The 14,397-nt window shown below is 49.1% G+C and overlaps 1 protein-coding gene across 1 annotated transcript; it reads left to right on the forward strand.

The window, feature by feature from the left end:
- Positions 1–3,106: 3,106 nt before the first annotated feature.
- Positions 3,107–6,099, forward strand: LOC117847066 (uncharacterized). Its single transcript, XM_034728219.2, has 3 exons — positions 3,107–3,674; positions 4,788–4,906; positions 5,735–6,099. The coding sequence occupies exons 1-3, from the start codon at positions 3,240–3,242 to the stop codon at positions 5,880–5,882; spliced, it is 702 nt and encodes a 233-aa protein (XP_034584110.1). The 5' UTR covers positions 3,107–3,239; the 3' UTR covers positions 5,883–6,099.
- Positions 6,100–14,397: the final 8,298 nt, after the last annotated feature.

The raw sequence follows: 14,397 nt of genomic DNA on the forward strand, positions 1-14,397 counted from the left end.
GTCCTTGCAAACACAAGCCGCTGACAAGATATCCATATAGAGTGGCTGATTCTACATCAAGTCATTGCTGAGGCATTGGCATTGGCCCCGTGCAACATTTGGAAGCTTTAGCTTAACATTCGGTTGAAAGTGAATCTGGCCACAATAAGGAAATACAGATGTCTGCTAGATGAGATAGCGATCACGGACATTCATAACACTAAAACTATTTGGTAAGATTTTGGCTCCAAACTCCATATTAGATTTGGAGTTGTAAGAGCAACTCCAAAAGTCTGCTAATCTTACCCCCAATACCTTCTTTAGGGAAAAAAAAGAGAAAAAACGAATTCCAACAGTCTACCCAAAACTCCCCCAAAAAATTGGCGACGCGAAAAAACATCCCCTCGTCCTGAATATTTTCACGACACGCGGTATTCCCCAATCCCTCTCCCCCACTCATTTTTTTTTCCGCAGGAGCACCGGCCTCCGCCTGCTCGCCTCCTGCTGCTCGCCCCGTGCAACTCCTCTTCGGCTCTCCCCCTTTACGTTCCAGACTCATCATCCGCCGCCGCCACCGCCGCTCTCTCCGCGCCCCTCGGCGATCGAATCCCTGGCCGGATCTGTCAGGTTCAGTTGCTTGTCATGGCCGCGGAGGTAGTGACCCGCAAGTGCGCAGCACCCAGCGGCGGCGACGCCTTTTCCCCGGCGGGTGGCGTGAAGCGGGCGCGGCGGGACCTGATCAGGAGGATCCAGGTGCCCGGGACGGGCGAGCGATGCATATGCTGCCTGTCCTTGTACTCATCTTCGGATCACTGCCCCCTAGCGGCGTCTCCTCCGTGCCGTGTCGCATCGCCGGAGTACACACCGGCGACCCCATCGAGCGGCGCCTCTTCAGCTGTAGAGTACACGCCTGTTGGGAGGAAATATTAACGACCTCCTTATGCTCCTTAAACAACAATCATAAAGGCTTGGGCCCACCTGCGGCGACGGCGACCTCCGCCGACTCGGCATGGACAGGGAGTATTCCACTTCGCCTCGCCCGACCCATGGTCCCGGGGTCGGACACGCCCGACCCACGGTCCAAGGGTTGGATATGCCCGACCCCTCGCCGCAAGGCTCCGCCTCGCCCGACCCCGGGCACAGGGGGTCGGACGCATCCGGGCCCGCAAGACAGGGATCCGCCTTGGGCGCAGACCAGCGGACGAGGGTGCGGATCTCGTGGGCCCCCACCGATCTCGCTATAAATGCGATGCGGCTCTGACGCGCAGAAAGGCACCCGCGCTCCCCGACGTGACTCACCACAGTACTCGGGCGGTACACTATAGCCACGACTGCACAGGCTACAGCGGCACCGTCCTAGTACGCCACCTCCCTGTTCGCCGTAGGGCATTCATTACCCGCGCCCTCTAGCACAGGAGGGAGCGCCGCTCGGTTTCGTGCTCGGCCCGGCGGCAGAGACATGACGGCCACGCTTCCCGGTCAACACACAGGGCTACAGGGGTCGGCTGTCTTCCACGACATGCACAGCTGTCGCGCCCGGACATCATCATCGTCAGGCATGGCTATAGCGGTCGGACGGCACACATCTCTCGCACGCCCGACAACGACGGTCGTCGAGGACCGACGACAGGGCCCAACGACAGCCGCCCCCCTTCGGCAGCCACGCTGATGGGAGACAAAGACCGGAGGGGAAGGTGGCGACCCCGGGGACTCAGTCCTTCCCCCTGCACTTTACCTTTACCTGCTTATCTCTTTACTTCTCCTAACTCCTGGCTCAACTGTAACGCCCGGTCTCTTCCTTGCGCTATAAAAGGAAGACCGGGGGAACCGAGCCAGGAGGACTCTCAAGCCAACCGAACTCACACCCTCTCCTCATGAGGATTAGCGCACACCCAAGAGACTTGGGACCAGTTTCCCTCTCTCGCCTGTTTGTAACCCCTACTACAGACTCCGCGTGAGTAACACGAGCAGCACCCCATACTGGACGTAGGGCTATTCCTGCCCGAACTAGTCTAACCTCGTGCCCTCTCACACAACCATCCGCGCCTTACGCGTATAAAATAAATTTACTTGCCGTAGTCTTGATCCGCTAATCTCGACAACGACAACGCCGGCGACGCCCTCGGAGTACACCCTAGCTACACCATTGGAGTACACACCGGCGACACCATCGGAGTACACACCGACGACACCGTCGTCGAGCTCTTTCCCCTCACCGGACTACACGCCGTCACCGTACCATAAGAGCGCCGCGTTCCTCGCGCACGAGTAGGATCAGCGCCGCCCGTGTCCAGTGCCAGCTTGCCTTCTCCTACTGATGCTACTACTGATGCCGTATACTAGGAGTACGTCTAGGACATGTTAGATTAGTCTATTGTAGTTCTAGTCTTTGTATATGCTGTGTTTATGGTGATGCCTGATGATGACTTCAGAGAACACACATTCTCAAATTCTTATGAAGTTGTAATCTTATTATTTTGTTGATTCATAATATTTGTTAGCTGAGACCTGAGAGCGAGGTTCAATGTCGTTCTCGCTCTTTGTTCCATCTTTGCAAACAATTTTGTAATGATATTTGTTGGCTCGGAGCCGTGGCGCAATCATCCTTGTTTAACTGATGGTATACTATATGTCTCAAGCATCTTGGATGGTTCTCTTCACCGTCTCCGATACTAGAGGGTCGGGTTCTCCGATTTTAGCACTTAGTACTAAACTTAAAGATGCGGATATAACCAATTTAGCTGTTCGATTTGGGCCGGGTGTAAATGGACCCAATTATGATGACGTGATCTTTTTTGAATTATCGGGATAATTTTTAGCGTTCTACTGTGTCTTGATATGTTTTTAGTGGAAATTTTTTTTAGCATAGTCTCCAATACCTCGTTTTGGGGAACTCTTGGAGTTGCTCTGAGCTAAAATAAATTGACTTAAGCCTATATATTATGAGTTTAAAACAGAAATATGAAGACTCATTCTCCATGTATCATCATTCTTACGGCCGTGATGGAAATTTAAAATGTCGACCGTTCTTACTCTACCAAAATACCTGGTTTAGACGGGATGCACATTACTGTGGCTCACAGTCTCACAATCGCCCCTGCCTCCACTTTAAAACAAGAGACAACGTTACATCACGCACACACGCGCACCAAAGCCAAGCCCGGCACACGACACCGCCCACCCCGCCCCGCGCACACGCACACACAGTGAGCACGCGCACCGAGCCGCGCACTGTCCTGGGAAGCGGCGGGAGGAGACCGATGGGGAGCAGCGGCGGCAGCAGCGAGCACTTCCTGCGGCAGCTGAGCTCCAGCGACGGCGGCGGCAGCGCGCCGCACCAGCTGCTGCAGCAGGAGTGGGAGTGCGGCGGCGGCAGCAGGCGCGGGTCGCGGCGCTGGTCCAGGAAGAAGGCGCGGGCCCGCGGCCACCGCCGCGGCGGCGGGTTCTGCCGGACGGAGGAGGCCGCGGCGGCGGGGCGGAAGCGCGTGATGGTGGTGGTGGACCAGAGCTCCGGCGCCAAGCACGCCATGATGTGGGCGCTCACCCACGTCGCCAGCAAGGGCGACTTCCTCACCCTGCTCCACGTCCTGCCGCCGCAGACCGGGAACGGCGGCGGCGGCGGCCGCGGAGGCGGGGTGGACGCCTCCGCGCTCGCCAACTCCCTCGGCGCGCTCTGCAAGGCCTGCAAGCCTGAGGTGCGTGCCCTGCGCTTGTTTGTTCATGCACACAACCTTTTTTTTTTTTGTGATTTGCAGCTTGTTTTTGCAAGTGTCATGCGCCTCTGAACTTTCTGTATATGACAAAGCCCCACCCACTGTAAACTTGCTTCTTCCCTCTTAATGGCACGGTCGCGGAAAAAAAAAGTGCCATGCGCCTCCACACAGACACAGTAAACAGTAAAACAGATAAGGCTGGTTCGTCACTTTTTTTTTGTTCAGAAGGTTCAGTTTTACAGTGAACTAGGCATTTCTCACATTCTGTTTTAAATTTTTTTATTCAATTTGGTATGTGCTTTATTTAGAGTTCATTCTAGGACCTTTAAGCATGCCATAAGTTGTTTACAATGTGCATTATGACCTTAATCTGCACTAACAGCATTAAAGATTCAGCTTTCAAGATAACAAGCTCGTTTAGTAGGCTGAACGACAAAAGTACTAGTTTTACCGACCCAGGAAGTCAAAAGATTGTTTCTTTATGTAGTTCATGTAGTGAAATTTGTACTTCAGGGAGTTACGGTTGGCCCTATGGCTTTTTCTTGGATCAAGTTGTGTGGGTTCTTGGGCCACTCACTCACTCGCTGCCTGGAGGCAAGAATAGTTATGCTAGTTTGGTGGCTTTGCTAGATCAGATCAGAACGTTCATGAGAAAAGAGACGGAATCATGGCCACCCTTTTCATTGATGGATGGATCATGGTGATGGCAGGCCCTAAAGCTAGAAAGGGCCTCACCCTCATGAAAAGCAAGATGCTCAGAATAATAGCCTGATCTCCCTCACAACAATTAAGAAATGTTTTCTAAGCTAAGGAGTACGTCGTCTCTGAACAAATTTTCTGGCTTTTGAGGCTGGGATCTAACATGTCAGTCAAACTATAGTTTTTTCTTTCACCTGCTAGTTGCCATTTCTCTAAAAGAAAAATACACAAACAAGCATGTTTCAGTGTACTTGAGCCACTGTGCGTTGCAGCAGATAGCACGCGCCCTGAACCTCGTCCTCTAGCCCGTGAAGAGGGTGTGTGCTCTGCTCATCATGCATGCATCACGGTATCCCGTGCGATGTCATCCAAAACTGCTTCCTGATGAATTGTTAGGTGGAGGTGGAGGCGCTTGTGATCCAGGGGCCCAAGCTGTCGACCGTCCTCAGCCAGGTGAAGAAGCTGGAGGCGTCCGTGCTCGTGCTCAGCCAACGCAAGCCCTCGCCTTTCTGCTGGTAAGCTCTCTGCTCAGCTCACAACATGCATGTCATGTGCACGCACCACGTTCACATCCATCCACACCACACCACACACCTTGTCACGGATGGATGGATCAGCTGGCCTGGCCTGGCCTGGCCTGGCCGGTGCAAAGGTGAGAGAGAGAGAATAGAATCTCGCGCAGCTGGCACAGCCTATCGCACACTGTTCGTTCTTCGTGCCCATCATCCTTCAGATTTCAGAAACAAAGGCGCAGGGACAGAGATGTCCATGCCTGAAATTCCCGGGGTGGATAGATAGATAGGAGTATATATATTTAGCAGGTCTAGTTGTCTTGGTACCAGGAACTGTTTGGCAAGCTGGCGATTTTAGGAAGAACAGGGGCTTTATTTACCAGAGAACAGTGCAGGAGCAGGGATGGGAATGGTGTGCTCTGCATTGGCCCTTTGGGGGTCAAAAACTAGCAGACAGCAACAGCCATGTGCCATCCATAAACCGGAGATGCCTTTCCCTTGTCCTTGCTGTTTAAATCCGATCTCCCAATCGGGACGACCAGCAGCAAGAACGGTACTGTGCGTCCCTGCCATTGCTGGCCTCGCGTTGCTGTTGTACGCCTGCGAAAGTAACATCTCAAAGTTTAAGACCGCACGAAAAAGCTTACGGCGTTCGGAAAATTTACCTTTTTACCCTACCATGTGACCAAACTGCCATGTTCATTATTCAAGTTTGCTCTAGTGTACTACTCTCTGGTAGGTTGTTAATTTGCTGGACGGCTGGACCTTAATTATTTGTTTTTTTTTTTTGTGTGTCTGACGACCTTGTTGCAAATGTAATTGATGGTGCAGCTTCATGCGGAGCGGGAGCGAGGCGTTCGTGGAGGAGTGCATCAACCGGGCGGAGTGCCTGACGCTGGCGGTGCGGCGGCAGAGCAAGGGCGTCGGTGGCTACCTCGTCAGCACCCGGTGGCAGAAGAACTTCTGGCTCCTGGCTTGACGACGCTGACGCTGACGGTGACGGGCCCTCCTCATTGTGTGCAAACTTTTACTGCCAAGGCTGAGCTTTTAAATTACAAACAAGGTCGATAAGCTAGCTGTAACTGCATCAATAACCTCCACTGTCTGTCCCAGTGTGTGTGTGCCTGATCTATGTGTGTGTCCGTGCGACGCTGTTGTGATGCTGTGTGTATTATATATCCTCTTGGTTGGCTCTACTGCTGTAGCTGTGCCTCACTGCCTCACTTTGCTGATGCAAAAGCCAGGATCTGACCCGCTGCCTAACAGTGTCCGTTTGTAAATGTGGTTTTGCATTTTTCGTTTGTAGAGCACAAGAGCAGGGTGCAGGAGCGCAGCAGGACGTACATTGCATAAACTACGATTTGTGTGTTGCGCGATGTGTTTGTTTGTTTGCTAAGCACCATATAACCTGATGAGATACGGTGTTTGACCAGCTGTCTGTGCTACTGCTTCCTCACTTTCAACTGTCCACATGTATGTCTGGTAACGTACGGCCACAGACTAGCATGTGAGACAGAGAGTACTGAGACCAGCAATATATCCAGCATGGGAGCTGGTCGTAGGAGTAGACTGTACAGATACTAGTGCAGTGTTAACTGTTACGCAGCTGCGAGCCAGTGCGACCGTCGGAGAGGACATCGGGTAACCCTCGCTGCCCCCACCGGGCGTCCGGGGCCAAAGCCAATGATAACAACGCGCAGCGTGATTGTTCATCAGGTTCCTAAACACAAACACGGCCGGCATGGTAGTCACCACTCACCAGCACGACGACGCACGGGTGTCCCCGCCCCTGGCCCAGGATCCGAGAACCAACAGCTGCCGGTCGGGCGGGCGTCGGGCGCTCGGCAAAGGCATCGCACCCCCCCCCGCGCGCGCGCGCAAGCGGATGCGCGCCGATGGACACGGCGACAAATCCGGCAGGGAGCCAGGGACCATCCTGATCCCGATCCCGATCCCACAGGCGCGCGCCTTGAATCTTCTTCACTGCCGCGCAGGGAGGGAGAGCCGGAGTGGTGATGGGTGTGGGCCGGCCGCGGAGATGGCAAAGCTGACGGGAGCCGACGATGATGTCGTCGTTCCCGCTACCCATCGTCGGCGCCATGATGCCGCCCGGCGTAGGCAGCGTAGCGTACCGGGGCGACTGTTGCGGCGAGAGGGTGGTGGTAACTCGGCGCAGGCTTTTGCCACCACGGGCGCAGGCGGACGCCATCATGGATCATCATTCGCGGGGCGTTGAAGGCTGCCAACACTTTCTTATTTTTAAATATTTTACGGCCTAATATATTCAGAATATTAAAATAATGCACTCAACATTTTAATAACAAGATTCAACCATTATTCAAACTTAGTTCAACAATTTTAATAAATAATTCAACATTTTATGTTGAAATCATACATAAAAAATGTTGAACGTGTATATTAAAAATGTTGAAATAGTACATTCGAATGTTGATTTTTTAAAGTAAGAAAAATATACACATATAGGATTTCATTTTGTTACATTAATTCCAAACAACACGATAGTTCAAACTAAATAAAAAATGGACTCGCGGTTTGAGAGAAAAGTACCAGCTGCTTACTGCTTCGTGTTGGCCATACCCTACCCATGGCAAAATATTGCTGGCGGCGCGACCCGATCACCTCAACTGAACTACCGAAGTGGAGATATGCCAGCGGGAGCTAGCAAAAGTGTGAGGTCCATCTCCATCCCCAGTTTCCCACAGGTCTCAACTACCAAATATAGGTCTCAACTACCAAATATGACATGCCGATCAATCGGTTTGCCATCCCAACTCCACACGCCTGCCATTCATCAGTATACAATGCGCGTGGATCGTCACGAACGAGCACCGGGGCAGCGTGCAAATTTCAAACGAAGTGCGGTGGGCGGTGGCGATTTTTATTTATGTACCGGCACTGCAGTACTGCAGTTGGAGGATCCCAAACCTTTGGCCTTTAACGGAAAGGGCTTCCCGTGGCACACAGCCACAAAAGTTGCCATCGTCTCATCATCGATCAATCATAGTCGCCTCCGAATTGAAAGTGGGATACAATGACCAACTCTGGTACGCAGTACACTAATGTAGCATGTTTGTTCGAGGAACCAACTCGATCATCGGGACAGGGATAGAATGGTGCGGCCCATTGCAGGGTTATCCCGTGAAATTCGGTGACCCATTGTCACACTGAGCATGTGCGCTTGTAAGGATGTGGTGGTGACAGGTCGGCGTCGATCTAATTTCGGACCAAACAAATTTGTTCGAGGTCGAAGTAATGGGATGACCCATCAACTGGCTTGCACCGTTCACTCTTCTTCTTGTTTTTTTATGGGAACTTTAATAGAAGCACAAGTGTATGAAAAAAACGTAAAATAGGGAGCAGAGGCTAGAATACCCCTTGTGTAATAGGAACCAGGTTCTCTCTACGGTACCTCTTGGCAGATAAACCAGGTTCTCACTTAGATACCCCCGGCGCGATGCGTGCCCTCAAAATTCTAGCCAGGTCCGTCACCGTGTGGATGCGAACCCGGGTTGCCTGTTTCAAAGGCTAGCCGAATAACCACCCTAGCTGGGTCTTGTCCCCTCCCGCACCGCTAAAACCACACATATTTCCACTAAAGGTCTCGCTCGAATTCCATTACCAGAAGCAACGAAATTACAAATTCCAGCTACACCACCGACACTTAACGACTAAACTGAAAGCAGAAAAAGAATTCCAGCTGAACAGCACAGAGGACCCTTCTAGCTGAAGACCAATCACAAAACACTAGAGTTTAAAAAGCAGGCAGCCATTATAGACTACTAGACTGAAAGCAATTTCCGTTCTTCTACTTCATCAACTCAACCGGGCAGCCATCATAGACTACTACATTGGAAGCAATTTCCGTTCTTCTTCTTCATCAACTCAACCGGCTTGCAGCTAATGTCTTCACCGTTCTAAGCAGGCTGGCTCCTCATCGAAGCAGCACTATCCGTGTTCCTGCTTCCTCCGTCGCGCCTTCATGTGGATGGAAGTGCTTCCTCCATCGTCCCTTCATGTGGATGGAAGTGCAGAGCCACCTCTTTCATTGCTTCTGCTCCCGCCTCCAGTTTCATCTTGTCTTCCTGCTTCTGGAGACCTGCCCAGTGTGTTATGAAGGAAGATGTTAAGCGAATAATCTCAGTAGGAGATTTAATTTGTTTTTTTACCAAAACAAACTAAATTTCTAGATTTCCATAGTGCCCAGCAGATAGCTGACAAGCCAACCATATGCACACTTTTGATTTGAGGTAAATATCTTATACTTTATACCCAAAACTGTGTAAAGTTGGTTGGTCTACAAGGAGCACCAATAACCATGGCTATTAGGCTCCAAACATATCTTGCTAATATACATGGCCAAATGGGCCGCCCAGCCCGACCTGGCTCGGGCTTGTCCTAGCCCGGCCTGCATCGGCCCGGCTACAGTATCGTGCCGGCCTAGGCCGTTTGCTGTGCCGGCTTAGAGGCTCAGGCCGGCACGATAGCCCAATAGGCCGGGCTGCCCATTGGCCCACCAAACTAATCCGTCTCTCTCTCTCTCTCTCCCCACCACCCCTCCAGTCCACTGACCTAGCCACCGTTCTTCCACACCCAACCCTCTAGGTGGGGTCTATAGCCACCACCTCCTGCTCCCCACGCCGTGCGGCACGCCGGCACCAATTCTGAAGCCGGTGGCATCCTCCTCATCCTCGTGACCTTGCCCACAGCCGCGGCGGCCCCCAGCCCTTGGCGAAGCAGCTCCCTCAGCTGATGGCTACGGTGGTGGCAGTTGCGCCGCTCCCGGCACTAGTGGAGCAGATGGAGAAGGTGGCGGCCCTTGGCGAAGCAGCTCCCTCGGGCCTTGATTGCTGGCTACGGCGGCGGTAGCGGTGGCAGCCGCGTTGCTCTCGATGTTGGCGGAGCAGATGGAGAAGGCGGCGCTCTTCGACTTCGACAGGCGGAGGCGGTAGCGCGGCGGAGAGGGAGGGAGGCAGGGAGCCAGGGAGGGGAGGCCTGGAGGGGATTAGGGTTCAACGAGGCTCCATGCGGCGCCCACTGCCCGGTTCGTCATTGTGGCTATGGCTCCTTGCAGCGTCGGGGTGGGGGGGGGAACACGGGCCTCAGTTGTGCTGCCCGTTACACGGGCCGTGCCACGGGCCGCCTGACATGCCGCCTCTTTGGCCCAGGTCCAGCCTACTACGTCGGGCCATGCTGGCACGGGCCCATGTAACGGCGGGCCAGGCCGTGCTGGTGCCGTGCCAATACAGGCCGGACCTCGTGCCGCCCGTTTAGCCCGGCCCATTTGGCCATGTATACTCGCTAATGTTAGATATCTTTCTCTCTTTTTTTAAATAAAGAAAACCGGTTAATAGTAGGTGTTCTGTCTTTGCGTTAAAGTAGAATTAGAGTGTACAAACTGGACTCAGGACCCTAAGAAAACTGAAGGCTGTAATAAGTAGGAAAGAAAAAAAACTGTCAAAACTGCCGACTGTACCAAGTCCGGCAAAAACAAGAGTGACAACTAGGTAATTTGGAGGGAAATCTTACTAGAGGCTTTTGGAGCTCCACATCAAGCCACTTAGGATCCTAGGTGGACAGTCTAGAAAAATAGAGAAATACTAGAAATTCTCTTAAAAAAGCAAAACATCTAGCCATTAGTTCAGTAGACTCAAATTATCATAGCCATTAGATATATTATGTTTTCTAAAAAATTACCCACCTTTGCTATTATGAAAATAGCTTAAAATAACCCCTAAATTTATATCTAAATTACCCACCATTATACAAAATAAACTTAAATACCCCCTAATCATCATCTAAATTAAACACCCGCCATCAATCCAGTAGACTCTAATCATAATTGATAATAACATCAATTGGATCCATATATTATATTTTCAAAAACATTATCCACCCATACCATTATGAAAGTTGTGTAAAGTAACCCCTATATTTAGGTCTCAATATATAACTCACTTCTGCCATACGAAAGAAATTAAAGTAGACCATAATCTTTTTTTAGCCTCATGTTAATCTCACGTAAGATGCATTATTAAGAAATAAAATCAATCTGTTACTCGATCGGTCTTACCTAGAAACATACGTACGTTCCATCAATAGATATGGCGGCGGCGGCTACGCGGCGACTCTCCAACAGCGAAGTGCATGGGCGCATGGCGGCGTTCTGTACTGCTTCGACGGCCACTGCCTTGCGGACGACGTCTTCTTGGGAGTTGGTGTCCAAGTCTAATGTGGAGTCATGGAGATCAACACATACATGTGCTAATCATGCGGGCATGGATATTGCAACAAGCCAACAACTACACGTACAAGATGCATGGGCGCAAGGAAGAATGTCATCATAAACGCGGCTTCAACTGTGCACTCAAATCACTCCTGGCTGGCCTCGCCTAAACCATGGACAATGGTATGTAATTTTCACTTTCGATTAATATCAGTTTTGCATACAGCTAGATCGATGGGATTGGAATAAATTCTCACAAGTTCAGGTCAGTTATTGCTTCCTTGCCGCACCACTGACGCTAAATCCTCGAGAAGCTGTTGGAAAGCGCGTAGCAGATGGACATCCGCTCTCCTATCCGTTGATGAGGGGATCAGGTTTGACATCGCTGGTGCTCAAGGCCAATGCAAGTTCTTCAGGGACACACCAGGGACTGCAGCTTGACAGATCAACAAACTACCCTTCATCATAGCCAACGAGCTGCCCCTCACCTATGGATGTAGCTAGGGATCGAAGAAGCTAGCATTGCACAGCCATCTTGAGTTACAACGCCTCCTGTGGTATGAAGAGGACGCACAACCTTCTAGGTGCTCTTATATTTTGTTGTGGTGCGTGCAAGCTTCATTGTCTTAGTTCAAACTTATTTTCAAAATCTTAATTTTTTGAATAAAAAAGCATTTATACGTACTGCTTATAGCCGTTATCGCCATATTACATATATTGTTTTCATTGTTGCTTTGAGAGCCTTTTCAACTTTAGTATTGATGCATACATGCGTGGACATGCAACATTTATCTCTTATTAAATAAGAGGATTAAGAAAGATGATGCAAAAATAAATTAATTATTATAACAAAAACATAAAGGATATATGTAATGAAAATTTGCACACTCTTACGTAAATGTTCTAAAATTTTGCATTTATAATGCCATGTTGTTGATTTGAGTTCCAATATACAGTGGACAAATTCAAAAAACTAAAGGTCGTTTATATTGTGGTTTCGAATCTCTAGGTTCATGGTGAACTTTGTTAGGGTAGAATTTATGGTCAAATGCGTACTCCTTTAATTGCCTTCAAGACCGGTGCTTTTTAGGGAGAACTATGATAGAATGTTTTTCGTATTCTAGGTTCAAAATGAATTGAGGCTAGAGTTTACCATGAAAACTAAACTTCTTTTCAAATTTCCTTAAGGGTTGGTGCTTAGCAAGCTGTGTTGTGTCCTATTCCTCCTCATTTTTAAGAAAAATCGATCTTAGAAATGAAAGGAAATATTCTTAGGGACATCCTTAAAAGGGTTAGTGCATAAAAAACATATTTTAAAATCCAACAACTGTTGTGGCGCAATTGGCAAGAAATCGAGGTGGACCATGTAGGGCTCAAAGCCTCAAACCCTGGCACCCACAAGCCTTCGATTAAAGGAAAGGCTCTACCTCTGTGCTGATTGAAACTATAAGAGATTTGACAAGTGTAGGAATTAAGTACTAAAAACTATATATATCCCTTATATTTTTAGATACAGGTGGTATTTAAAAACACAGCCCGTGCAGTTGCACAGGTTGATGGACTAGTAGTGGGAAAACCACCGTTCTGTAAAAAAGCAAGTCTTGCTGGATGAGTGGTAATCTGAGATGGCGTTAATTCCAGGTCGTGTAGATAACAATTTGGGCTCGTTCAGAGTCTACGCATGCCGTTTGGGAGCCAAGCATCCCTGATGACTAGCCCTGCTAATTGGGCTGAGATCCAACTTCTATCCACACTTATTCATATATGTGTGCCCAGTAAAAACAATTCTATCCACCTGCTTTAATCAAACCCCCCGAGCCTTACATTATTTTTGCTGCTAAACAAACCAAACCATCAGCAAACTATAACTTGCTATCCATTAAGAACCCATTTCCCCACCCCAGGATTGCTCTATAGACTGCTACTGACCAAGCAGATTAGCAGACTAACGGTCCGTTGGACTGCCCACTGCAAGCTGTTATCCATCAAACATAGCAAGCCGAGAGGGAGGATCAACTGTTAACACTACAAGGAATCATGCAACAAATTAACTTGCATCCATCCAGTGATATGTGGACATTCATCTGGGGTAATTCTTCTTTTTCAGTTGCTAAAGCCTATAAAGCATTGATTGGGGAAAAGGAGATCCACCCGATTCACCATTGGTTATGGAAGTCCAAATGTCAAAAGAAGCATAAGATTTTTTTCTAGCTGCTTCTCAAAGATAGGCTTAACACAAGAGATATTCTAAACAAGAGACCCATGCAGTGTGAAATGAGTATTCTCCAAAAAAGGGAAACAGCATCACACCTCTTTCTCTGGTGCAATTTTGCTAAAGCTTGTTGGGCGACCATTGGCATCACCTACGCCACCACGAGAGAGCCCTTTTCTATTTTTAGTGCCATCAGGAGACGACTCCGATCATGCTTCTTCATAGAAATTATCATTCTTATGACTTGGAGCATTTGGATAACTAGAAATGAATGGACATTCTCCAACTCAGCTCCCTCCGTCCAAGGGGTCAGAAGACATTTCATTACAGAACTGCGCGCGGTTGCTCAGCACAAAGTGAATTCTCAACTTCAAGAAGATATATTACACTGGATTAATGCTCTGTGGTTTCTTCAGCTGTCTCTTGTAGCCTAGCTCTTCTTCCTCTAGATCATCCTTTTTGATTTGTTTTTCTTAGATGTACTTTTTTTGTTTTGCTTCTGTTAGACCTGGTCTCTCAGTTTGTACTTTTACTCTCATTTTAATTTATTTCAGTAGGGATTCACCCCTCCTATTCCTTAAAAAAACATAAACCAGAAAATGCACGGCTAATGAGCATAGTTCAAACTCAATCATTCCTACAAGGATTTATCCAATAAACTTGGTCAACCAATCAACCACCAACCATACAGATGATAACACATACCATCAGCTACATTAAAGCAGGGTACCACTAGGTCATCAAACATGAACTGAATCCAGCAACAGAAGGGCTTGTATGATGATGAAGCGTCCAACAGCTAGAACCATAGGGAACTTCACTAACTGCAGACTTCAAGCTGAACAAACTGAACTTGTTATATAGCAATAAACTTCAGTATACAATACAGTTCTTGTTCTTGTCTGATTTTGCAAACTTGTAGATGAAATTTTAGTGCTAAGAGTGTTCACAGAAGCGCGTCCAACAGAGGTGAGGCTTTGACGATAGGGCCAAACAAGCAAGCAAGAAGGCTGCAATTTAACAGACAGCACCAAACAA

The sequence above is a fragment of the Setaria viridis genome, chromosome 3 (assembly GCF_005286985.2).
Source record: "Setaria viridis chromosome 3, Setaria_viridis_v4.0, whole genome shotgun sequence".
In the NCBI taxonomy this organism is placed as follows: domain Eukaryota; kingdom Viridiplantae; phylum Streptophyta; class Magnoliopsida; order Poales; family Poaceae; genus Setaria; species Setaria viridis.

Coding starts and splice junctions, on each gene's coding strand:
- LOC117847066 (XM_034728219.2), top strand. CDS start 3,240: ATGGGGAGCAGCGGCGGCAGCAGCGAGCACTTCCTGCGGCAGCTGAGC. Junction 3,675..4,787: donor GCAAGGCCTGCAAGCCTGAG/GTGCGTGCCCTG, acceptor ATGAATTGTTAG/GTGGAGGTGGAGGCGCTTGT. Junction 4,907..5,734: donor AAGCCCTCGCCTTTCTGCTG/GTAAGCTCTCTG, acceptor TTGATGGTGCAG/CTTCATGCGGAGCGGGAGCG.